The 26,712-nt window shown below is 43.5% G+C and overlaps 1 protein-coding gene across 1 annotated transcript in view; it reads left to right on the forward strand.

Moving 5' to 3' along the window:
- The window catches only part of LOC140723759 (zinc finger protein RFP-like), a 35,494-nt gene extending 11,768 nt beyond the window's left edge, over positions 1 to 23,726 (forward strand). Inside the window, exons 3-4 of the mRNA XM_073038299.1 lie at positions 22,860 to 22,912; positions 23,582 to 23,726. Coding sequence (XP_072894400.1) covers positions 22,860 to 22,912; positions 23,582 to 23,726 — 198 coding nt within the window. The remainder of the gene's footprint in view (positions 1 to 22,859; positions 22,913 to 23,581) is intronic.
- Positions 23,727 to 26,712: the final 2,986 nt, after the last annotated feature.

Below are 26,712 nucleotides of genomic sequence, written 5' to 3' on the forward strand. Positions count from 1 at the left end.
TTGTGTTTTGAAGGAAGTAGCTGTGGAGATCGCATTAACAATGATCTTTCAAAAGTCAATAGATTCTGGCATGGTTCCGGAGGAGTGGAAGATTGTAAATGCCACTCTGGTATTTAAGAAAGGGGCAAGGAAGCAAAACGTACATTATAGACCTGTTAGCTTGACATTGGTGGTTGGGAAGCTGTTGGAGTCAATTGTCAAGGATGAGGTTACCGAGTATCTGGAGGCATATGACAAGATAGGTCAAACTCAGCATGGTTTCCTTAAAGGAAAATTCTGCCTGACAAACCCATTGAAATTTCTTCAGGAGATTACAAGTAGGCTGGACAAGGGAGATGCAGTGGATGTTGTGTATTTGGATTTTCAGAAGGCCTTTGACAAGGTGCCTCACATGAGGCCGCTAAACATGATAAGAGCCCATGGAATTACGGGAAGTTTAGATATCTGGATAGAGCGTTGGCTGATTGGCAGGAAACAGAGAGTGGGAATAAAGGGATCCCATTCTGGTTGGCTGCCAGTTACCAGTGGCGTTCCACAGGGGTCCGTGTTGGGGCCGCTTCTTTTTACATTGTATATCAACGATTTGGATTATGGAATAGATGGCTTTGTGTCTAAGTTTGCTGATGATACAAAGATAAGTGGAGGGGACGGTGGTGCTGAGGAAACAGAGAGTCTGCAGAGAGACTTGGATAAATTAGGAGAATGGTCAAAGAAGTGGCAAATGAAATACAATGTAGAAAAGTGTATGTTCATGCACGTTGGTAGAAGAAATAAACGGACAGACTATTATTCAAATGGAGAGAGAATTCAAAGTTCTGAGATGCAACGGGACTTGGGAGTGCTCGTGCAGGATACCCTTAAGGTTAACCTCCAGGTTGAGTCGGTGGTGAAGAAGGCAAATGCAATGTTGGCATTCATTTCTAGAGGAATAGAGTATAGGAGCAGGGATGTGATGTTGAGGCTCTATAAGGCAATGGTAAGACATGACTTGGAATACTGTGTTCAGTTTTGGGCTTCTTATTTAAGAAAGGATGTTCTGACATTGGAGAGGGTTCAGAGCAAATTCACTAGAATGATTCCGGGAATGAGAGGGTTATCATATGAGGAACATTTGACCGCTCTTGAATTGTACTCCTTGGAGATTAGAAGAATGAGGGGGGACCTCAGAGAAACATTTCGAATGTTAAAAGGCATGGAGAGAGTGGATGTGGCAAAGTTGTTTCCCATGGTGGGGGAGTCTAGTACGAGAGAGCATGACTTAAGGATTGAAGGGCACCCATTCAGAACGGAGATGCAAAGAAATTTTTTTAGCTAGAGGGTGGTGAATTTGTGAATTTCTTGCGGCAGTGGAAGCCAAGTCATTGGGTGTATTTAAGACAGAGATTGATAGGTATGTGAGTAGCCAGGGCATCAAAGGTCATGGTGAGACGGTGGGAGAGTGGGACTAAATGGGAGAATGGATCAGCTTATGATAAAATGGCGGAGCAGATTCGAAGGGCCGAATGGCCGGCTTCTGCTGCTTTGCCTTATGGACTTATTTGAATGCACCAGTATACGTAAAAAGGATCTTGTAGCACAGGTAGAGTCGAAGGAATAAAGGCATAGACAATTCTGTAAACAGGGCGAAATTCAAAAATCAGAGGTGCAAAGGGACATGGGTGTCCTTGTGCAGGATTCCCTGAAGGTTAACTTGCAGTTTGTGTCAGTGGTAAGATTGGTAAACTCAATGTTTGCTTTCATTTCGGGAGGATTAGAGTAGAAGAGCAAGGATGTAATTTTGAGGTTTTATAAGGCATCGGACAGACCACATCGAGTATTGTAAGCAGTTTTGGGTCCCTTCTATCGGAAAACAAGTGCTGGCATTGGAGGGGGTGCAGAAGATTCACAGGAATGATTCCGGGAATGAAAGAGTTAACATATGAGGAGTGTTTGTTGGTTCTGGGTCTGTACTCACCGGAGTTTAGAAGAATAACTGATTTATTATCCCCTTCAACCCTATTCTCCCGCCTCCTCCCCATAACCTTTGAGACTCTGACTAATCAAGAAGTTTACTTATTAACTTCTACTTTAAAAATCAAACAAGAGAAAATCTGCAGATGCTGGTAATCCAAGCTAGACAGGTCCTGAAGAAGGGTCTCGCCAGATCTCTCTGACACCTGTCTGGAGAGAGTTGATGTTGGGAGGATGTGGGTGGGTCGAGAACGGTAAGCACAGCCTCCGACTCTAGGGATGTCCATTTAGGACAGAGATGAGGAGGAATTCCTTTATCCACAGGATAGTGAATCTGCCACAGGCAGCTGTGGAGGCCAAATAATTGAGTATATTTAAAACAGAGTAACACACACAAATTGTTGGGGGAACAGCAGGCCGGGAAGTTTCTATGGAAAAGTGTAAACAGTCCACGGTTCAGACTGAAACACTTCATCAGGACCTGTGTTGCTTAAGGGTTCCTGCAAGTTCATCCCCTGTCCTAATGAGGGGCTGCGGGGGATGGGGTCGTGGAAAAGGGGACAAAGTCATTCTCATCTCCCATCTTTGCCCCCTCCAGCTTCTCATTACGTCTACACACACAGTTCACCCACGGTCTTTCCACCCCTCCCCCACCTGGTTCAATCTGCCATTCATCTCTCCCCTACTGGTTCCTATTATCACCGCCTTTACTGTCTCAAACCATCACACTCCCCCACTTCACACTCAGAAATGAATGTGAACATTGTATGACGGGCCTGTTCCTGTGCTGTACTGCTCTATGTTCTCTGTTCCCAGTTTCGAAGAATGAGAGATCTCATGGAAACACAAAATTCTTTCAGGGGTCAACAGGCAGGGGTGAGGGAGGATGTTTCCCCTGTCCAGCGGAAAACCCTTGGGGAGTCCATCCGCTTTTTTCTCCCCCCGATCCCCGGGTCCCCGCTGCCCGAGTCTCCCCCCCGATCCCCGGGGCCGCGCTGCCCGAGTCTCCCACCGATCCCCGGGGCCGCGCTGCCCGAGACTCCTCCCGATCCCCGGGGCCGCGCTGCCCGAGACTCCTCCCCCGATCCCCGGGACCGCGCTGCCCGTGGTTCCCCGCGATTCCCGGGGCCGCGCTGCCCGAGTCTCCCCCGATCCCCGGGGTCGCGCTGTCCAAGTCTCCCCCCCCCCCCCACGATCCCCGGGGTCGCGCTGCCCGAGTCTCCCCCCGATCCCCGGGGCCGCGCTGCCCGAGACTCCTCCACCGATCCCCGGGGCCGCGCTGCCCGAGTCTCCCCCGATCCCCGGGGTCGCGCTGTCCAAGTTTCCCCCCCCCCCCCGATCCCCGGGGTCGCGCTGCCCGAGTCTCCCCCCGATCCCCGGTGCCGCGCTGTCCGAGTGACTGCCGAGCGCATCATTGGAGCCTCCCTGCCCTCTATTGTGGACGTGTACTCTTCCAGGTTGAAGAAGAGGGCGGGGAACATCATAAAGGACTCCTCCGATCCTGCGCACGGACTGTTTGATCTGCTTCCGTCTGGGAGGCGCTTCAGATCCCTCCAGACTAAGACTAATAGGCACTGGAGAAGTTTTTCCCTACTGCGGTCACTCTGCCGGTTAACTGTCGACTAACTATTACTTGGATTGCACTACCTGTATGTATAATCTATATTTTCATTTATATTTATCATTATTATTGTTATGAGCAGAGAGACAACATCTGCCGGAAGTAAATTCCTTGTTTGTGCATAGGTACTTGGCGATTAAAGTCTGATTCTGATTCTGATTCTGATTCTGACTCTACCCCCAGCCTCTGTCACCCTGGATGTGGAAACGGCGCATCCGGAGCTCGAGGTGTCTGAGGATCGGAAGAGTGTGAGACGGTCCGGGACCCGGAGGAATCTCCCTGACACCGGGAAGAGATTCACAGACTGGCTTTGTGTGCTGGGATCGGAGAGATTCACATCGGGGAGACATTACTGGGAGGTGTGGGTGACGGGGAATCGTTTCTGGTGTCTGGGAGTCGCCGCAGAGTCTGTGGAGAGGAAGGGATGGGTCAGACTGAGTCCGGAGACCGGATTCTGGGTCATCGGGCGGTTTGGTGACGTGTTACATCGGGATTATGACGTGGACCGTGGTCCCCGCTCCCCCGAGTCCCGTCTCGCTGCCGGTCCCATCCCCGGGAGGGTGGGAGTTTATCTCAGTTATGAGTCCGGGACAGTTTCATTTTACAACGCGGAGACCAAGTCCCATCTCCACACCTTCACTGGGAATAAATTCACGGAAAAACTTTATCCTTTCTTCCGGACTGTGGATGAAAACCAGTGGCTGAGAATCTGCTCCGGATCCGCTCCGGGTCTGTAAACGAGTCGGGTCCCGGGACCGGAGTCAGGAGTAAAGTCCCTGTAAATATAAATGTGCGGATAGTGCAGCTAAATACGTGGCCAAGGAGACGGTGCAGGAGGGAGGGCTTCATGTTATTGGACAATTGTGCTTTGTTCCCGGGAAGGTGAGCCCTGTTCCGGCGGGATGGTTTGCCCCTGAACTGGAGGGGAACCAACATTCTTGCGGGTAGATTTGCCAGTGCTGCTCGGGGGTGGGGGGGTGGGGGGGCGGGGGAGGGGGTTAAGCTAGATTTGCAGAGAGAGGGGAACCAGAGTGTTAGAGCAGATAGTGAGTTGGAGGAGGATAAAGGTCATGCGAGCACTGCATGTATAGACAGAAATCAAAGCTTTGTACATTAGGTTGTAAATTAATTTTCAGAGCTTTAGAAATTGTAGAAAATAAAGATTTCAAAAAACATTTTGATGAAGAACATGACCAGAACATATGTGAAAAAGTGGCTACTTCAGTTTTATACCAATCGCAATAATTGTCTATGTTAGGAAATATTTTGGATAGTCTCTCCTTTGTTAAATAGTAACAGTGAACAATTTTAAATTGAATTAAACACTGATTGGCACATATTAAAGAAGAATTGACCATCTTCATTAACAAAGGTCATATTAAGTTCTCTCTCCCAAACTTGTTTAATCTTTAGTGATTAAGGGGATCTGTTTTTTTTTTTGCAGATTTATTTATTTTTATTTTCATTTATTTTGTCATGGTTGATTGATGACTTTTGAAGTTAATTAGCAAAAATTCTCTCTCTCATACACACTTACTGCAATATCTTCAGGTTAGACATTTTTTTACAAAAAATAATTATCTAAGTTCCCATATATGCAAGAATCTGATTTGTTGGATACTATTTTGAATATGAATCCTTCAGTAAGAGAATTTGTAATTCTCATTGGTAGAATTTATAATTTATTTTTAATACATTAATACAAAAAGATAACCTCTCACCTAAGGTTTATACATGATAGAAATATTCCTTGTTTCAGACGTGATAGAGGGGGAGGGATGAAAGGGGGAGGAGTGGCATTACTAGTCAGGGAAAATATCACAGCTGTGCGTGGACAGGACAGACCGGAGGGCTTGTCTACAGAGGCCATATGGGTGGAGCTAAGGAATGGGAAAGGTGTAACCACACTAATAGGGGTGTATTATAGACCGCCCAAAAGTGACCACACTAATCTAGGAAGAGTGGATTAGGATAATTTCTTTCTGGCAAGGATGTGTTCAGTAAGTGGACGGCCTTTAAAGGTGAAATTTTGAGAGTGCAGAGTTTGCATGTTCATACCAGGAACAGGCAAAGTTAACAGACACAGGGAACCTTGGTTTTCAAGGGATATTGGCGATCTGGTTAAGAAAAAGAGAGAAGTGTATAGCAGGTAGAGGCAACAAAGAGCAAATGAGTTACTTGAAGAGTATAGATAACATAAGAAAATACTAAAGAAGGAAATCAGGAAGGCAACAAGAAGACATGAGGTGGCTTTGGCAGATAATGGGAAGGAAAACCCGAAGGGTTTCTACAAGTATATTAAGAGTAAAAGGATAGTAAGGGACAAAATTGGTCCCCTAGAAGATCAGAGTGGTCGTCTATGTGTGGAGCCTCACGAGATGGGGGAGATCTTAAACAGTTTTTTTGCATCAGTATTTACTCAGGAAACTGGCATAGTGTATATGGAAGGAAGGGAAACAAGCAGTAGTGTCATGGAACATTTGTAGATTAAAGAGGAGGAGGTGCTTGCTGCCTTACAGCGAATAAAGGTAGATAAATCCCCCGGGCCTGACTTGATATTTCCTCGGACCTTGAGAGAGACTAGAGTAGAAATTGCAGGGGCCCTGACAGAAATATTTAAAATGTCCTGAGCCACGGGTGCAGTGCCAGAGGATTGGAGGGTAGCTCATGTTATTTCATTGTTTAAAAAAGGCTCCAATAGTAAACCAGGTAATTACAGGCCAGTGAGCCTGACATCAGTAGTAGGTAAATTATTGAAAGATGTACTGAGAGATCGGATGTACAAGTATTTGGACAGCCAAGGGCTGATTAAGGATAGTCAGTATGGTTTTGTGCATGGTAGATCGTGTTTAATGAATCTTGAAGACTTTTTCGAGGAGGTTACCAACAAAGTAGGTGAAGGACAGGCTGTAGATGAAGTCTACATGAACTTTAGTAAGGCCTTTGACAAGGTCCCACATGGGAGGTTAGTTCATAAAGTTCAGACATGAGGTATCCATGGAGAGGTTGGAGAGATTGAACGAGTGCAGAAATTTACTAGGATGTTGCCAGGTCTTCAGGAGTTGAGTTACAGGGAAAGATTGGAACAGGTTAGGACTTTATTCCTTGAAGCGTAGAAGAATGAGGGGGGATTTGATAGAGGTTTACAAAATTATGAGGGGTATAGACAGTAAATGCGAGCAGGTTCTTTCCACTTAGATTAGGAACGATAAATACGAGAGGACATGGTTTTAGGGTGAAAGGGGAAAGCTTTAGGGGGAACATGAGGAGGATCTTCTTCACTCAGAGAGTGGTGGGAGTGTCGAACGAGCTGCCATCTGAAGTGGTAAATGTGGGCTCACTCTTAAGTTTTAAGAATAAATTGGATAGATACATGGATGGGAGAGGTCTGGAGGGTTACGGACTGGGTGCAGGTCAATGGGACGAGCGGAATAAAGTTTCCGCACAGACTAGAAGCGCCAAATGGCCTGTTTTCTGTGCTGTAATGTTCTATGGTTCTGTGGGGTGAAAACAAACACGAGATGAGAATTATCGATCGATTAATTTTAACTCGTTCACCGCATCCGTCAACCGAACAGAAACACCGGGAATTCAGCAGCAGCTACGGGCGGCGGGTCCTGAGCCCCCCCGGGTCCTAAAGTCCACCCGTAATGAAACAGGTTAAATGGGACAAGTGGGGACGGTGCTGACCGGAAAAGACAGTGAAGATTGTTCATTAAGTTCATCTGCCATTTCTTTGTCCCCCATTACTACTTCACCAGCATCATTTTCCAGTGGTCCACTATCAACTCTCATCTCCCTTTCACTCTTCATGTAACTGAAAACTAAACTTTTAGTATCCTGCTTTATATTATTGGCCAGTTTGCCCTCATATTTCGTCTTGACCATTCTTATGGCTTGTTTCGTTGCCTTTTGTTGGATTTTAAGAACATCCCAATAATCCAACATCCCACTCACCTTTGCTACCTAATATGTCATTTCCTTAGGTTTAACACAATTATTACATGCCTTTTCCAGCTCAAACTGTGAATTGATTTAAAGTCAGTCCCATAATTTAATATTTTTTATCTGAAAACTATCTACCCTCGCAAAGATTGTACTGAAGACTGCATTTGATTTTTCTTCAGCCTTATACGCTTCACATTGAAATAGTATGTGTTTCGACAGTTTCATAATGACAAAATGTACACGACACAGAATGAAATTTTCCAATTAGATACAAGGCATAATTAAGCACAGTGTGGTCATTTCTATGTCATGTGAATATCATTCCTTCCCTTGTTTTAAGCCCTTCTTCTATAAACCCAATAGGTTTATGTATTCTGTAAAGGTGTCTGTCCTTATGTCCATTATCCTACGTCTTGTCATAAGCCCCTAATTCTTAACACTACCAACCCTTTAGCTTCTAATTTGCTAAATGGAAGGTCTATATCCACAGCTTAACATTTAACAGCTTTTGGTGCTAAACAGTCAACATCATCATTTCCCTCAACAGTGTGATGTGCAGGGCCCATAATGTGCAGACATATAAATCAAACTTTATATATGAAATACTGTTTGACAAAAACCGAAATGTATTCTGAGCAAATTATAAGGACCAATTTCCTCCACCCACTGTAAGCCAAAGCTGTTGGCAAAGAATTCTACTTCCTATGCTGATAAATGACTATAGGTCATTTCTTTATCATTACCTGCAATTCAGGCACACAAAAACAGCCACACCAACATCCCCAGTTAAATTATCTTCTGATTCATCTGTAAAAATTGTTACTCTAGGATAATAACTTTCATTAATATACTGATGAACCAACAGACTCTCAGGCATAACCGAATCCGATCGTTTAACCTAAAATCAACTGAAGTCATTGGAAAAAACAAGGTGGGGTTACAGAGAAAGCTACAGTGGGACATATTGTATCATCAAATACACCCATATTCCCAGCGTGGTAAGAACCCAGCCATCCAAAACAAAAAAACACTCTTCTTGTGATGTCCCCAACCGTCCTCCAGCACACCTTTAACAGGATGATCATTTCCTTGCCCCCGCAAATTAATCCAGTAATTTGACATCAACTTGAACCTCAGTTACTTTGAGGGCAATTGTCCCATTGCACTCAGTTTATCCAAAACAGGAGATAACAATACTGCACTGGAAAACAATCTTAAAGTCTGTAATTGTATCACATACAAATATTTTTAATTTGAAGATGAAGCTGATCCATAAGCCACACAGACATAATCAAGAACAGATCAAATTAAACAAATATAATTGGTCAACAAAGATTCTCATGTTGCACCCAAGAATACCCACATAGATGTCTGAGGAGATTTAAAGCTCCTTTACATTTATCAATTATTTTACTGATAGGTGCTTCCATGTCAGCTTATTATCCATCCACATACTGAGAAATCTTCCCACTGACACTTCCTCAAGATATTAATCATATAATTTAAAATCACGTTCAAGTTTATTAATGCTGTTTGTAAACGATGTTATGTATTTTAACGACTGAAAGCTTAAAATCCTCATCAATCTGCCCACTGTTTGACCTATTAATTGTAAATTGTAATTAATACCTCTAATCTATAAAGCTACGTCATCTGTATATTGTGATTTACCCAGGGTATCCCATTTTCCCATCTCAGAGAAAATATCATTAATCATAATATTAAATAATGAAGGGCTACAAATACTGCCTTGTGGGATCCCATTCTCTATCTCATAGAAACACAAACATAACATGCCGACCGGTACTTGGACAGTCCATCCAAAAAAAAAACTCAGAAAAATTATACAATGTCCCCCTCACTCCTAATTTAATCAAAAGTCCTTTCTTCCATATCATTTCCCTTTTCAGTATCAAGAAATACTGCTATTACAACATCTTTATTTAATTGTGCTTTCCGAATATCATCTTCCAAACCTAAAACTGAATCTAATGTCATTTCACCCTTCCAAAATCCACTCTAATAAACCACTTTATCACCACTCTTTCCAAAATATAACTCAAGCGCTCGATTACCATACATTCCATAAGGTTACATAAATGAGACATTCACGATATAGGCCCTTAACTAGAAGGATCAAATGGGGATCTGCCAGGATTTAGAATAGGCACTACTATTTCCATTTTCCATGAGGAAAGTAGATGCACAATTCAAACATTTAATATTTTCACAAAAGAGAAATATGTACATTTACAATTTCAAATATCACTCTTTCCTGGGGATACCTGACCTGCATTATTAATAAACTTCTTAAATTCATTGGGAGTCATGTGTTCAGTTCTAGTGGCCTCACTGCAGGAAGGATGTGGATACTATAGAGAGTGTAGAGTAGATTTACAAGGATGTTGCTCTTGGAATGGAGAGCATGCCTTATGAGAATAGATTGAGTGAACTTGGCCTTTCCCTCTTGGAGTAACGGAGGATGAGAGGTGAACTGATAGCGGTGTATAAGATGATGAGAGGCTTTGATCATATGGATAACCAGAGGCATTTTCCCAGGCTTGAAGTGACTAACACGAGGGGACGTAGTTTTAAGCTGCTTGGAAGTCGGTACCGAGGGAATGTCAGGGGTAAGTTTCTTACACAGAGAGTGGTGGGAGCATGGAATGGGCTTCTGGCAACGGTGGTGGAGGTGGATACAATAGGATATTTTAAGCGACTCTTAGATAGGTTCATGGAGCTTAGAAACATAGAGGGATATAGGATCAGGAAATCCTAGGCAGTCTCTAGAGTAGGTTACATGGTCGGTACAACATTGTGGGCTGAAGAGCCTGTAATGTGCTGTAGATTTCTATGTTCTGTGTCAAAGACAGGCAGTGGAATTAGTTTAAATGGACTGGAGGACAGCATGGAAAGTTTGGGCCGAAGGGCCTGTGTTAGTGCCGTAAGGGAGGGGTTCTGTCCCAACCATCGACTCTATTCCCCTCAACAGATGCTGCCTGACTTGACAACGTTCTTGAAAAGTTCCATTCAGTTCCGCTTAGCATTCTGTACAAAGGATGTTTTGTGCTGGAAGAGTGCAGAGGAGGTTCATCATGATTGAGGGGGCTTCTGTTCATAAGTCCATAAGGCATAGGAACAGAATTAGGCCATTCAGCCCATTGAGTCAGTCACCTTTCCATCATGGCTGATCCAAGATCGCACTCAATTCCAGATATCTGACCTCCCGCCATATCCTTTGATGCCCTGACCGACCAGGAAACGATCAACTTCCGCCTTGAATATACCCACACACTCGGCCTCCACCGCAGTCTGTGGCAGAGCATTCCACAGATCCAATACACCTTGGCTAATAAGAAAATAAGCTGCTTACCTCTGTTTGAAAAGGTGGCCGCTCAACTTTGTGGCTGTTCCCCACCATAGAAAATACCTTCTCCACATCCACCTTATCCAGTCCTTTCAACATTCGGTAGGTTTCAATGAGATGTCCCCGCATTTATCTGAGTTCCAGTGAGCACAGGGTCAAAGCTGCCAAGTGCTCCGCATATTGTAACCCCTTCATTCCCAAATCATCCTAGTGAACCTCCTCTGGACTCTCTCCAATGACAACACATCCTGTCTGAGATGTGGGGTCCAACACTGTTGACAATACTCCAAGTGTGGCCTGACTAGTGTCTTATAAAGCCTCAGCATTATCTGTTTGCTGTTATATTCATGGGGCGAGATTGGACTGTGATGATCTACAGGGGGATGTTGGAATCCGAGTTCATATCTCCCAGATAGTGGTTCCATTGTCAGGCAGTTATGTTGCAGTTGTATAAATCTCTAGTTTAACCACATCTGGAGAATTACATTCGAAGACAGGAATAAGGCGAAGGTTTCGGATGGTGAGTGGAAGACACTTAACAGGATGCTGCCTGGATAAAATGAGACCGGACAATCTCGGGGAATTTTCTCCGGAGCGGCAGAGGCTGAGGGAGGTCTGACAGACGTTTACAGGAATGTGAGAGACACAGACAGAGTGGACAGCTGGGATTTTTTCTCTAAGGAGGAAATGTCCAATGCCAGTGGGCATGCACTTCAGGAGAAAGGGGGAACACATCCTCATTGGTCCTTTTTGCACTATTGAAGTATTTTGTAATTTAGTGTAATTTTGTATCTTTTCTCTGCATAGCTGCAGTTAAACAAAAACAATTAGAAAAGACAATGATGTCAAAAACCTGACTCAGAATGTTTAAAGAAGATTTGCGTTTCAAGTTTTGTTTTTCATTCCCATTGTGGTGGGTGTCTGGAGTGAATATCGGGTGGTGATGGAGGCAGACGTGAAAGAGGCTATTAGATCCCACGTGGATGTGAGGAGAATGGAGGGATGTGTTCCTTGTGTAGGCAGAAGGGATTGGTTTAGTAAGGCATGAAGTGACCAGTTCAATGGGTTCAGAACAACACAGTGAGCAGAAGGGCCTGTTCAAGGACAAGTACAGCAAGCAGAGCAGGTAAACTGGATAAAGTGATCCCTCTCAGGGAACAGACTGTGACGTCAGTGGATATATGCCGGCATCACAGTTCTCTCACCAAAGATACTTCACTGCTGGATAAAATGAAGTTTGTGATGTTTATAACCGATGTGGTGAATTGTACTGCTCAGACATCTCATCCTACTGAGGAAATTAAAATTATTGTGAAAGCTGCAGAAAGGTATCTTGGTGTAACTGGTGTTTTGTGGGAAGCTTTAAATGAAGTTTTGTTGGGTGGGGCCTCTGTATCCCAGTCTACTTGGGAGCATACACAATAGGATTAAAATATTGCAATGAAATGCGAGAACTCTGATTTATAACGGTCAAGACTTTAAGAAGTTCATTTCTGATTTTCAGTTTCTTCGGATGTTATATCTGTTCAGGAAACCAGCACATTTTAAGTTTTTATTCCTGTGCAGGATTATATTGTCGTTAGGCTTGACAGGTTAGCTGGTAGAGGGGTGGTGTTGCCAGTTTTATAAGGAAAGGGATAGGGTATAGAGTTTTGAATGGGAATAAAATAAATGACGAACTTGCAGTATAAATTCTTGATTCCACAGTATGTATGCAATTTTCTTTTGTGAAAATATTAACTTTCTGAATCGTATTTAGAGGTTTGGCCACCAACTTTCCTGATGGAAAATGGTTGTAGTAGTGCCCATTCTAAAACCTGGAGCTCCCCGTCTGATCCTCCTTGTTATAGGCCAATACCATTAACGTCTTATTTATGTAAACTTGTGGAATATTTTGTGATATTGAAAAGGCAAATGATATTTATTGCAGGATGGACTTCTGATTAATTTTTGGAAATGCAATTGAGGGGGCTATTGTACAATTTATCCTGATTGTCTTTATTTGGACGTCTTGTAATGGTATGGGTGTGCAAGTATGACATTGAATTCATTTTTATATTTAGATGATGGTATTAGGAAAGCACAGTTAAATATAGATGTTGTAACAGCAGTATTTTTACTATTCAAAAGGCAGATGGTATTTATGGAAGGAAAGAATTTTAATGAAATTGTGGAAGTGAGGATGGAGGGACGATTATCTAACTTTTTCTGAGGGTTTTAATTGGACGTCTTGTGTCAGGTATGGGTGGGCAAGTTATATTCCGGTTGTTATGAGATAGAGACTGGGATCCCACAAGGCTGTATTTATTATTTCATATTATAATTAATAATATTTTTCTCTGAGATAGGTTTTGGAGTTTGTAAATCACTATATGTAAATGATGGAAGTTTATGGGTTCGAGGTAGAAATTTCAATTTAACTGTGTATAGGATGCATTAGCAATTAGTAAGGTCAAACAGTCGGCAAATAGATGGGACAAGTTATGAGTTTTACAGGCAGGAGTAATGGACCTGCAATTGATTGGAAATGATAGGAACTGATATGGTCAAACTCCTGAAAAGCTGTCAGTGGTGAGATTTCCAGGCATGTGGACGGATAATAAGCTGACATGGAAGCACCGGATCAGAAAATAATTGATAAATATAAAGAAACATTAAATATTCTCAGCTATCTCTGTGGGTATTCTGGGGTGTTACATGAAAATATTTGTTGACCAATTTTGTTTGTTTAATTGGATCTGTTCTTGATTATGGTTGTGGTTTATCGATCAGCTTCATCTTCAACTTTATTATGTTTGGGTGTGATACAAGCACAGGCTTTGAGATTGTGTCGTGGTGCAGTCAGGTCGTTCCCTGTTTCGGCTTTACTGCTTGAAATTGTGGAGTTAACATACTGGATTAATTTAAGGGGGAAGAAATGATCATGCTGTTAAAGGTGTGTTGGAGGACTGTTGGGAACCTCACAACAAGAGTGTTTTTAGTTTGGGGTGCCTGGGTTCTTATCATGCTTGAAATATGTGTTTGTTGGTGTTAAGGTCGAACCTGTTTCACCGTCTCAATCGACTTTCCTCCATCTTTTTGCTCCCGAACTCCGATCTTCACTCTCCACTGATTTTTAACTGGCAGTATTATAACGAAACTGCCGGCAATGACTTTTTAAACTTTAGGCACTAAATAAAACTCCACCTTTCAACAGAACTGCGTCATAATATTGGACCACGCAGTAGCATGGAGTCAGAAATGGAAAATCCATCAACGAACTGCCCCTACTTTTATACCCTGTTGAAAAACTGTAACGCGACCTCTACTGGCAGGAAATGACGTCACTCCACCATCACAAGACCACTCCCTTAAGTCCAGTATATCTGCAACACCACTGTCACGTGACGAGTACAAGATACCCACGGGTAGGTAACAGTTGGGTTATGCAAATTGTCCCACAGTCACATTCTCGGTAACCCCACTTTGTTTCTTTCAATGCCTTTATTTGATTATAGGACACACGATTTAATGAAGTCTAATGACTCTGTTCTGCCTGAGAATTTGTTGGTTCAGTATATATTAAGAAAATTTATTGAGATAGTTTAACCGTTTTCCCAGAAGAATCAAAATATAATTTAACTCGGAATGTTGGTGTTGCTGTGTTATGTGTGAATTATTGGTAACAATAAAGAAACGACTTAGCAACCATTTATCAGGACTTACATCAGAATCACTTGCCATCATTTCGTGCTTACAGTGGGTGGAGGAAATTTGTCCATGCGAAGGTGTAATTTGTTCAGATTCCCTTTTGGTTTGAATAGTCTTTTGAAGAGTCTGTCATTCTCGCAGCAGGTCAGATTTACTGCTGGAAACTCATCAAACATTGTTTCATATTCAGAGGATTGGATTCGGGGTGTGCACTGATTTGGGGTGCATGAAGACACGGTGAGCAGTCGGGTCCTGAGGAGTCGGTGGACCAGAGGGATCTGGGAACACAGATTCATAATTACTTGAAAGTGGCGTCACAGGTAGATAGCGTCGAAATGAGAGCTTTTGGCATATTGGACTTCAGAAATCAAAGTATTGGGCACAGGAGATGGGATGTTACGTTGAAGTTGTATAAGACGTTGGTCAGGCCTAATCTGGAGTATTGTGTGTAGTTTTTGTTACCGGCCTGAAGGAAGCTTATCAACAACATTGAAAGAGTGCAGAGAAATTTACAATACGTTTGCTGGGACTTGAGGACTCGAGCTTTAGGAAAAGCTGAGGACTTTATTGCCTTTAGTGTTGGAAAATGAAGGGGGATTTTGCAGATTTATATAAAATTATGAGTGTTGTTGACAGGGTAAATGCAGGCAGGATTTTTCCTCTGAGGTTGGGTGAGATGGGAACTGGAGGTCGCAGTTTAAGGGTGAAAGGTGAAATATTTATGAGGAACCTGAGTGGGATTTCCTTCACTCAGAGGGTGGTGAGGGTGTGGGAAGAGCTGTTAGTGGAAGTTATGGATTTCACTGCAGAGAAGTTTGGATCGGTACATGGACGGGAGGGGTATTGAGGGCCATGGTCCAGCTGCGGTTATGGGACTCGGCAGAATAACAATTCGGTACGGACCAAATGGGAAAAAGGGTTTGTTTGTTTGTTATAGTGCCCTCTGACTCCAAATAAAGTGTCGATGAAGGGGAACTGGTTGTGTCTGTTGTCAGGAAGCAAGCGATGTGTTTTAAGGCTTTCCTGCTAGGGATAGAAGTGAATAGGTGCTAGACATCCAGGTCAAAGTGAGGCGATTGGGGCCCGGGATATTAAAGTTTTTGAAGAGCAAAGAGACACAGACGTCCACATAGGTACAGGTAGGTTCTCGTTCTCTTTCTCTCTCTCTCCCCCTCTCCCCCATCTCTCTCTCTTCTCTCTCTCTCTCTCTCTCTCTCTCCCTCTCCCTCTCCCTCTCCCTCTCCCTCTCCCTCCCTCTCCCTCTCCCTCTCCCTCTCTCCCCTCTCCGCCCCCAGGTCTCCACTCTGTTCGGTCTGCATTCAATATTCGGCGGGTTTCAATCCGATTTCTCCCTCACTTTTCTAAGCTCATCGAGTTCCGGCCTGGAGCCATCAAGCGCTCCTCATAGGTTCAGTCTCTCCTTCCCTTTTCAGCCTCCCCAATGCATTGCGTAGAGACTGTCCGTGCTCTCCCCTCTTCAGAATTAAGCCCATGCTATCTCTGTATCATTGACAAGCAATAGAATGTTATCCAGTTCCCTGAGCCAGTGTCCACACATCACTCTGGTGTCCTGAAGGGTTTCCTCCACACTCGCCATTTGTTCTCAGTAGTTACACCATCACGACAAAGACTAAGAGCTGTCTGCTCGCTGGTCTCCGACTCAAACATTCACACACACAAAGAGATGGACAGACACACATGTGGACACATACAAACACCCAGAGGTGCAGACGCATATAGATATTTTAATAAGGAATGCATTTGAAACTTTGAAATTCCTAAGATGGAGGCAGTTATTTTGCAAATTGTTTGAAATTAATCTTGCTCCTGGAAAATCTAATGTGCCTGTAGGGATATCGTCGGGTTTGGGGGTGCACATGGAAATGGGTCACACTGATTCGCGGATGTGCGCATATTTCAGGATGTGTCGGTGCATTTGGGGTCCGCACGGATTTCGGAGCGTTGATGAATTTGGGGGTGACATGTCGCCTGCGCGTTTCAGGGTGCACATGGATTTGGGTTTGCACACGGATCTGGGTGTGTCGGCGGATTTGGGGGTGTACAATGTTTTGGGGAGTCCGTCGATATGGGGGTGTGATGATTCTCAAGGTTGTTTCATTTATCAATAATTTAATAACGAATGCACTTTGAACTGTGATTTTTCTATTTAATTTAAGCTTCTATTCTGTGAATTGTTTGAAGTGAGTCTTGTTCTGGGATAATCTAATGTGCATGTGGGGGTGTCGTTGGGATGGTGTGTGAACAGAGTTGTTTATGTCGTTAGATTTTAGAGTGTTGGCAGGTTGGGGTGAGCATGGAATTGGGGGTGCAGACTGATTAGAAGATTGCGCTGACTTAGGGGTGTTTTAGCGATTATGGGGGTGCAGAGTTATTTGTGGATGTGTGCAGAAATAGGGGGTTGTCAGCGAATAGGGGGGTGTCAGTGGATTTAGGGGCATCTACTGACATGAAGATGGGTTTGCGGACGTGCGAAGATTTGGAAATGTCAGAGGATTTGGGGTTCCACACGGATTTTGGGATTTGGTAGACTTGGAGGTGTTCATAGATTTGGGGTGCGCGCGTATTTCACGGTACTCAAGATGTGGCGGTGTGGTGAATAAAAAGTTGTTTCATTTATAGATGATTTTGACAATAAGTGCAGTTTGAACGTTGAATTTTTTTCTTGCTAAATTATTAAGGCGGACCTGTTTGAAATTATGCTGGCTCTGGTATAATCTGATGCGTATGTCGGGGTGTTGGCGGGTTTAGGATGCACATGGAATTGGGGTGCACACTGATTCGGTGGATACAGATTTGGGATTTGCGCTGATTTAAGGGGACGTCAACGAATATGCGGGTGAATACACATGTGGATGTGGTTTTGAACTTTGTTCTTGCTATTTTTAAGGTGGAGGCAGCTATTTTGAGAAGTGTTTGAAATGCTTCCTGCTCTGGGCAAGACTCATGTGTAGGTGTACCACGGATTTGGGATGAGCTAGGATTTGGGGATGTGAGAATATTTCGGAGTTTGTCAGCGAATGTGTGAGTACACAGGGATTTTGGGGTGTCACTTGTTTTGGGGGTGCACACTGATTTGAGGGTTGAATGAGGGTTTGCCGGTGAGCAGAGATTTATGGGTGTACACTGATTTGCAGGTTCATGTAGAGTTGGGTGTGATGGCGGATTCGGGGTGATCACTGACTTTGAGGAGCTGTTGGATTTGGAGATGTGTCGAATCTCAAGGCTGTTTCGTTTATAGAGAAACGCAACATGAACTTTGACCTTTGTGCTTGTTTTTAGAAATGGAAGCAGCCATTTTGTGAACTATTTGAAATGATTCCTTCGCTGGGATAATCTAATATGCACGTGGGAGAATCAGCGGGTTAGGGTGCGCAACGGATTCGAGAGTGCTGACGGATTTGTGAATATGCGGTCAATTAGAAGTGCTTTGTAGAATATGGAGGGTGCACAGGGATTTGGAAATGTGGACAGGAACGGGTGTTTGCCAGATAATATTAGGGATACATGCGGATTGAGGGCACACATGAGCTTAGATGCACCACGGAATTGGGTTGCACGCATATTTTTGTGTCGGTGTGAATTTCAGTGTGTGCAGAGATTTGGGAATATCAGTGGATTTCAGGGTCCATACGGATTTTGGGGGTTCGCTGGATTTGAAGCATACATTGGGGTATGCATTTCATGGTTCCGAGGATTTGGAGGTGTGACGACAATCAGACTTGTTTTATTTTGAGATAATTTAACAACAAATGCATGTTGAACGTTGAAGTTTGTTCTTGATATTTTCTCAGGCAGAGGCAGTCATTTTGTGAACTATTTGAAATGATTTTGCTCTGATCCAATGTACAGGTGTGTCTGCTGATTCGGAGCTCTGACGAATCTCAATTATTTCATTTGTACATAGATTAATAATGGATGTAATTTGAATTTTGACCTCTGTTCTTGATGGTTATGGTTCAGGCAGTCATTTTGTGATGTGTTTGTAATGATAGTTCAAGAGCATCTGCAGTTTACGGAGACAGATGGGACGGTCTGAACCGAGGGGATAAATTGAACACGATGGATACGTCAGGCAGGGTCAGGCAGGTAGATCCACACAGAGACACAGAAACACGCTACACAGAACTGCACTTTCTTATCCGCCTCTCCAGTGCTCCGTCGTGTTCTTTAACACATACGTGGTGATATGATTGAAACATACTTAACCCCCTACTAGACTTTATGGCCACGTATTAGGGTTAAGGGTGGGCCCTGGACGAGCACCGAAATGTTCTGACTGTCACTAAGTCAGTGAAGATGTTGGAGGGTTTTGTGGATATGGAAATGTTTATTCACCATCACAAGCAGATCTTTTCTTGGCGACCCCCTCGTTAGAGTCCCCAAAGCAGAAACTATTTCAAGTGTTTATACTCTCGAGGAGAATGGTAAGAGTAGGTGATTCAATACAATTTTACAAGCTACAATGACACAATTTACTTCAATATTCTGTGTCTCTCAATTGGCTCCATTGAAGTACATACTTACAGTGGGAGCACATTGAATTGATAAGAAACTACTGAATGTTCAGTCACCTTTGTTGGGACAAACTAATTCACACAAACAGTCCAAACATTGCACTAGTTAATTATTTAATCATAATCTGTCACCACGGGGATTGCACACGCCTGACACAATTGGTTTGTAAGTAATTTTAAGTTATTTTAAAATCTGTTGATTTGTGTCCCTGTGGAGTCGCTAAATGGTTTTAAAACCCCCAGGCATGTGCTGCCTCAACATTTCATTCTGAGAGATCGCCTTAGTACAGGGGGTACAGTTCACGGGACAAAGAAAATGCCTGCATTGTTCGATAGGTACAGAAGTGTGGAGAAAATATTCTACGTGTTCATTGCCGTCATTGGAGTTCCTGGTGAGTGAGCAGAGCAATTCATGTTTCGTATTTCTGTGTGTGAACCACGTGAATCTGTTTATGATCATTTGACAAGCTTCTAACTTGATGATCATTGCACAAATATCCGTCAGAGATATTGATCCTGTCAGTTCAAAACTCTGATTTTTCATATTTAATGCAAGCGAAGCTAAACTCCTGTCTCTCATCAAACTCGCGGGATCGACTCGAACGTTGTTCTTGCCTTCAATGACACCTTGTCCGGAGTTGTCCCAGTGTGGGGACAGGCAGCTCCCCCGCAAACTGTGACTGGGAAGGGTTTACATCGTATATTCAACGTTTCTGAGTTATTGATCAGAGTGAAACCCCGGTCCTGTGTTTCACGTCTCCCGGTGGAGTTTGTCACAATCGGATCTCAGTCTGTCGGTCAATAATTGGGTCTGATCACCTGAACCAGTGTCCACGGATCTGCTGACGAGAGTTATCGAATTGAGCTGTGCTGTAGAATTAATCCATTAACGGAGCCGATCAGCCTCAGGTTACTAAATCGTTCCTGCTTTGCCTCTGAGACGCGTCGTAAATTGGGGCACCACTTCCTCCTGTAGAAAAGTCTCGGCCCAAAACCGAAGTTTGTTCAATTCCACGGATGTTGCCTGACCCGCTGAGTCCCTCCAGTATTTCGTGTGTGTTGCTCCCCTCTGTATCCCTTCCCGGCCCCATTAGATGCTGAGTTTCCAGAGTCCTGATCAGTCACAGTTAAATCAGTGAAACCGGCCACGTTAGTGACTGGAATCGGGATCAGCACCGATCTTTGTTGTTCATGCAGATCGGTTTTATCGCCGGCGATTGCCCACACATTGTCTTATCTCCACACTGAACAAGGCAGGTCAGAGAAAGTGTGACCCATTTGATTAGCACCCGTTCATAGAATGTAGCGCTGCAGACCTTTAGCTCAAACCTGATCCATTGAGGAATGGTGTCAGTAATGCCTAGTATCTTGCGTTTTTTTCTCTCTCTCTCTCCCCCTCTCTCCCTCTCCCTCTCCCTCCCTCCCTTCCTCCCTCCCTCCCTCCCTCCCTCTTTCTCTCTCTCCCCGTCTGTATTTCTCCAGTGAATTTACTGGCGATCGTGATCCTGTCCCGAGGAAAGTGCGGCCTCTCTACCTGCACCACTCGCTACCTGGTGGCCATGGCAGCGGCCGATCTACTGACCGTTGTCACCGAGGTAATTTTCATTCAAATCAAACGGTATTACTTCCGGTGGAGTTTTCTGAGCATCACCCCTGTGTACAGCGTTACCGATGTACTGAGCTTCACAGCCACACACTGTTCTGTCTGGTTCACCGTCACTTTCACCTTTGATCGGTTTGTCGCCATTTGCTGCCAGAAGCTGAAAACAAAATATTGCACCGGGAAAACTGCGGCTGTGGTTCTAACAACAACCGGCGTACTGTCCTGTCTGAAAAACCTTCCTAGGTACTTCATGTGGGAACCCAGAGTGATCATCGACAATGTACCGTGGTTCTGTGATCTCAGGGACAATGTCTTCACTGATCCCGGGTGGTTAGCATATGACTGGATCGATACGGTTTTAACTCCGTTCCTCCCTTTCGCTGTGATTCTGCTGCTCAACGCTCTGACAGTCAGGCACATTTTAGTTGCCAGTCGGGTCCGTAAGGGGCTGAAGGGTCAGAGCAAGGGGGAGAACCGCAGTGACCCGGAGATGGAGAGCAGGAGGAGGTCTGTGGTTTTACTCTTCACCCTCTCTGGCAGCTTCATCCTCCTGTGGATGACACTGGTTGTAAATTTCATTTATTATCAGGTCTCAGGGAAAGGATTCGAATTCAATGATTCGGAATGGATCTTTATCTACGTCGGGTTTTTGCTGAGAGATTTCAGCTGCTGCACGAACACGTTTATTTACGCGGTGACTCAGTCGAAATTCAGGGAGCAGATCATTCGGGTGGTGAAATATCCGATCACCTCGGTGTTTCAGTTCGTTAATAAAGTCGCGTCCTGATCACAAGCCGCAGGCGGTCGCAGTGTCTCCAATCGGGACGTCAGCACCTCACATTCACCGCCTGATCTCTCAGTTATTATTCCGGGGTTGACTGCCCCATCGACAGACAGGTCTGGGACATTAGGATAGTGTTTTTGTGGGGAGGGACAAAGCACCGCCCTGGACTCGCCAGATGTCTGTCAACGAACGTCTCTGGAATGCCAGCCACCCATTGGTCTGTAAATATGTCCATCTATGCCCATTCCTGCCCACCAACCGCACAAACGGACTTTCCCACCAGACAGCTACAGTTCTGGTCTGATGTTGGTTGGCAAACCCAATGTCAAACACACCAGCTACCGCCTTCCCTTTGAATGATTGTCTAACGTGAATAAATAGGGCGAGCTTTGGATACATGGCGATTGACACTCTAACTTAATGCCCGTTCCCGCCACTAACTGAACTGGACTATGAAGTTTTCCAACACGACATTAGGAAAAATTCATTATAGTGGCCAATTCAGGTCGTATCCATATAATTCCTTCCATCTTGTTTTTATCCACTTCTCCCATGAACCCAAAACTGTTAGGCATTCTAAAGCTGTGTCCCCTTGTGTCCGGTATCTCACCAGATTTAACATAAGCCCCTAATTCTTAACCCTGCAAACACTGAAACAGGTTCTGATTTGCAAAGTGGTAGGTCTTTATCCACAGTTGAACTTTAACAGCTTTTCTAACTAAACAGTGAACCCGCTCATTCCCCTCAGTACGTCCATGTGCAGGAACCCATCAGAAGAAAACGTACAAACCAATACATTGCGTATGAAATGATGTTTGATGAGTTTCCAACAGTAACTCTGACCGACTGCTACTGTCCAGCTAGTTCCAAACTGACCGACCCATTTTAAAATTCATCAGAACCGAAAAATGCCTCTGAACAAATTACAACTTTGTAACTTTGCATAGGCAAATTTCCTCCACTCAGTCTAAGCCTAAAATGATGGCCACACATTCTGCTGCTAATACTGATAAATGGTTGGTAAGTTGTTTCTTTATCGTTACCTTTAATCTGGACACAAAAAACGGCCACACCATCATTCCCAGATAAATTGCCTTTTGATTCCTCTGCAACAAAGGTTAACATATCAAAATAATTTTATTTGATATATTGATGAACCAACATATTCTCAGGCACAACAGAGTCCTTGGACTTTATTAAATTTTGAGACCTAAAATCAACTGCTCACAGGCAGAACAAAGTGGGGTTTTAGAGAACGTGACAGTGCGCCATATTGGATTATCCAACAATCCCATCTTCCCAGCCTGATAGATCCCAGCCACCTAAACCTACTAACACTTATTGTATGATGTTCCCAACAGTCATCTAACAAAACTTTAACAGGATCATTTCTCTGCCCCCTCAGAGTAATCCAGTATGTTCGCATGACTGAAAAAAATCCGCAATTCTAAGGGGATTTCAGACAGTTAATCCGAAACAGGAGACGACCTTACTGCACCACCATGCAATCTTAAAGCCTGTGCTTGTATCACATCCAAGTATTTTTCAGTTGAGAATGAAGCTAATCCATAAGCCGCACAGCCATAATAAAGAACAGACCTAAGGAAACCAGGGGAATGGCCTGGTTTATATCCTTACTGTAGTGCTGTAGGTATTTCATTTAGCAGTTCGGTAAGAGCAGTCTGTTCTGCTTTCCGCCTGTCTGGGTTATTGTTGAATTTAACGGATGACGAGGAATGTCTGCTGTTCAGTTGGGATGGTAGAACTTTCGGGAGGTTTTCCTTTCCAGTGAGGGACTGGGGCTTTGTTCGGGGGGAGATGGAGAGGGAAGACGCTGGACAGAAGAGGTCGCAGGATTCGACCCAGCGTGGGACCGGGATCGATTTAGAATCAGTGAATGTGGTGAAACTTAGCTTCTGGTTATGGCGCCGTGCTGAGCAGACATGTGTCGGAGCCCCTACGAAAAGTTTTGAAATGACGCAACTAAACAACTTTGAAATATCTGATTGGAAATCGAAGGAAAGCCAAAATCGAAGGCAATAAAGCATTCGCAGAAGTCTCCGAAATTGGGCCCCTGTTGTAGCTATGCGGTGCAGACCACCGACAATACCGGCGAGGAGGAGGCTTTAACAGGTCAAAGCCAAATCCTAAACGCCATTCAAGTAATGACTTTGTGTCGAGATTTGAAGGGCTACCGAGCGCAATACAAGGAATACAAGCGGATTTGAAAGCTTCCATTTCAGAACCCGGAGAGAGAATTGACACCAATCAGGACGATATCGCCTCTTTACGTACTCAATACTACTTTGAAAGCAGCTTAGGAGGCGTTAGTGCTCAAACTGGACGATTTGGAAAACCGTAGCCGCCGTTCGAACCTTCTCTTGGTGGGACTTCCAGAGAGGGTGGAAGGGTGGGATATGGTCTATTTTTTGGAAAAATGGATTCCCGAGGTCCTGGGTGCTGAAAACCTCCCTGGGCCTTGCTAATTGAGAGAGCACACAGAATAGGCAGGGCAAACGAAACTAAAGCAAAGTCGGTCAAGCGACCCAGGGTAGTGATAATGAAGTTTTTAAACTACGCCAATAAAATTAGGGTTATGAACGTGGCCAGACTGAAATAATCTGTACTTTTCGATAATCAAAGAATCAGGTTTTTTCCCCGACGTCTCTGCCGAATTACTTAAGCGAAGGCGTGTATTCGATTCGGTGAAGAAAGAGTTGGCCTCGTTCTCGATCTCGGACTTACGATATGGTTTGATTTATCCTGCTCCACTGCTGGTAACTCATAAACGAAAACGCTACACCTTTGACAATGCACCGGCAGCGGAGACATTTGTGCAGGAGTTGAACTATAATTTGGAGGCTGCGGACAGATAAGACAATACAGCAGGTTTCTCTTTAACTTTTTGCTTAAATAGGCATGTTCATAGTGCCTAAGGGACATAAATGAAAACTAACGAATGTTAGCGGTGTGTTTATCAATACATTATTTAGGCTAATGAATTTGCATCGGTTCTCACCTTCTGCAGTGGCAATGTAACTACGATTAGGTTAAATCTGATAAAGTCTCTTGGTCTAATATAGTTGTAAGATTTTCCACTACTGATAACGTGGGGGCTCTGACCTGGTTGTTGGCTATGCCGTTCTTCAACATGATAACATGGGAGGACCAGTTGAGTTCCATAATTAGGCCCTCTCTCGGGGCCGTCAGGAAGCTTTCATTATGGGGTGGGTGGGTGTAATTCAGTTTGGAAAATACACCCAGTTATGTTCACATTTTTTAAAATTTACTTTTCACGGTTTTTAATCTATTATTTTCTTTTTTGTCACGTTGTTATCCCAGTTAGCAGTCATTCTAAATCAATTCAGCTCAACATTATAACTAATAGTCTATGTCCTGAGGACTTCAGTTTACCTCTTGGAATGTAAGAGGATTAAATAAACTTGTCAAGTTAAAGCAAGTAATGAGTAGGATAAGACAGTTAAAAGCCAAAATAGTTTTTCTGCAGGAGTCCGATTTAACACCTGAAGATATAGGTGGAGTAAGGAAGAGATGGCCGGGACAGGTTTTTTCAGCGTCTTTTAACTCGCACTCAAGGGGGTTAATTACCCTTATACATAAGTTGGTGCCTTTTCACCTTGTTAATGTTATTGAAGATCAATCTGGCAGATACCTTATTATTCAATGTGAAATTTTCTCAACCAGGCTTAAGTTGGTCAATGTGTATGGGACAAATGATGACAATCCAGCTTTTTTCAGACATCTGTTTTTATTATTAGCTGTTGTGCCGGGCTACCTTATTATAGGTGGTGATTTTAATTGTGCACTTCAACCTGAACTAGACAGATCTAAGGGGAAAGATACCTCTCACAATCAAACAAGAAAAGATTTATTGCAATGTGTTAAAGACTTTAATTTAGTTGATGTGTGGAGAAGGAAGTACCCAGATAAACTAGCTTTTTCTTGCTATTCTAGCACTTGCCAGACCTTTTCCAGAATTGATTATTACTTAGTTTCAGCTGCCTTGATATCTACAAATTCAAGCTGCTGGTATGACAGCATATTAATTTCCGATCATGCTCCAGTTTCATTTACTTGGAACCAGCCTAACGCTCCGCATTACTCCCCAAGGTGGCGGCTTCAAAATATATGGCTTAGGGATCCATAATTTATAAAGTTTATTGGGGAACAGATAGACTACTATTTTGGAATTAATACGGACCAGACATCTGCGGCTATAAGATGGGAAGCCTTTAAAGCTTTTCTTAGAGGTCAGATGATTAGCTTCACCAGCTTTGAGGAGAAATATTTTAGATTTGAAATAGAACAGCTCGAGAAAAGAATAAAAGAGACTGAATCTGAAATTTTTCAAAATCCCTCTCAGCAGCTATTTGCAGATCAACACACTAGATACAATGTATTGCTAGATATAATGTATTGTCCATTGATAAGGCAACAAAACGTTTGCTGAGATTGAAGCAATCCTATTATGAGCAGGGTGAAAAGGCTAGTAAACTCTTGGCCTGGCGTATCAAACAGAAAGGACAATAAACTCCCTACAATCAGATGAGGGGGTGACAACTGCTGACCCAAAAGAAACAAATAATATCTTTTTGATTTTTTACCAAAATTTGTATACATCAGAATATCCGGATTCAACTCCACAAATACAGAAGGAATTTCCGGATTTGCTAGAATTTACACCCCTGGATGAAACGTCCTTGACCTCGCTGGAGTAGAACTTAGAGGATAAAGAATTGTCTGAAGTCATAACTAATATGAAGGTAGGGAAAAGTCCTGGGCCTGATGGCATTCCAATTGAAATATATAAAATCTTCAAAACTAAATTAATACCACCTCTGCTTGATATGTATCAGGAGTCATTTGATACTGGATCCCTTCCCCACTCTCTTAATATGGCAGTAATTACACTACTACTAAAACCTGGAAAATCACCGTCCCTATGTGGATCTTATAGACCAATTTCACTTCTGAATAATGATCTCAAAATTATTTGTAAGGTATTAGCTAGGAGGCTGGAGCCACTCTTGCCAAAGATGGTCCACCCTGACCAAAATGGTTTTGTTAAGGGAAGACAGTGCTTCCACAACATCCGAAGAGTGCTTAATATAGTCTACAAAAAGTCTGGAAGCTCTGATAGTGCTATTCTGTCACTGGATGCCGAGAAAGCTTTTGACAGAATGGAATGGCTAC

The sequence above is a fragment of the Hemitrygon akajei genome, unplaced genomic scaffold (genome assembly GCF_048418815.1).
Source record: "Hemitrygon akajei unplaced genomic scaffold, sHemAka1.3 Scf000133, whole genome shotgun sequence".
Lineage (NCBI taxonomy): Eukaryota > Metazoa > Chordata > Chondrichthyes > Myliobatiformes > Dasyatidae > Hemitrygon > Hemitrygon akajei.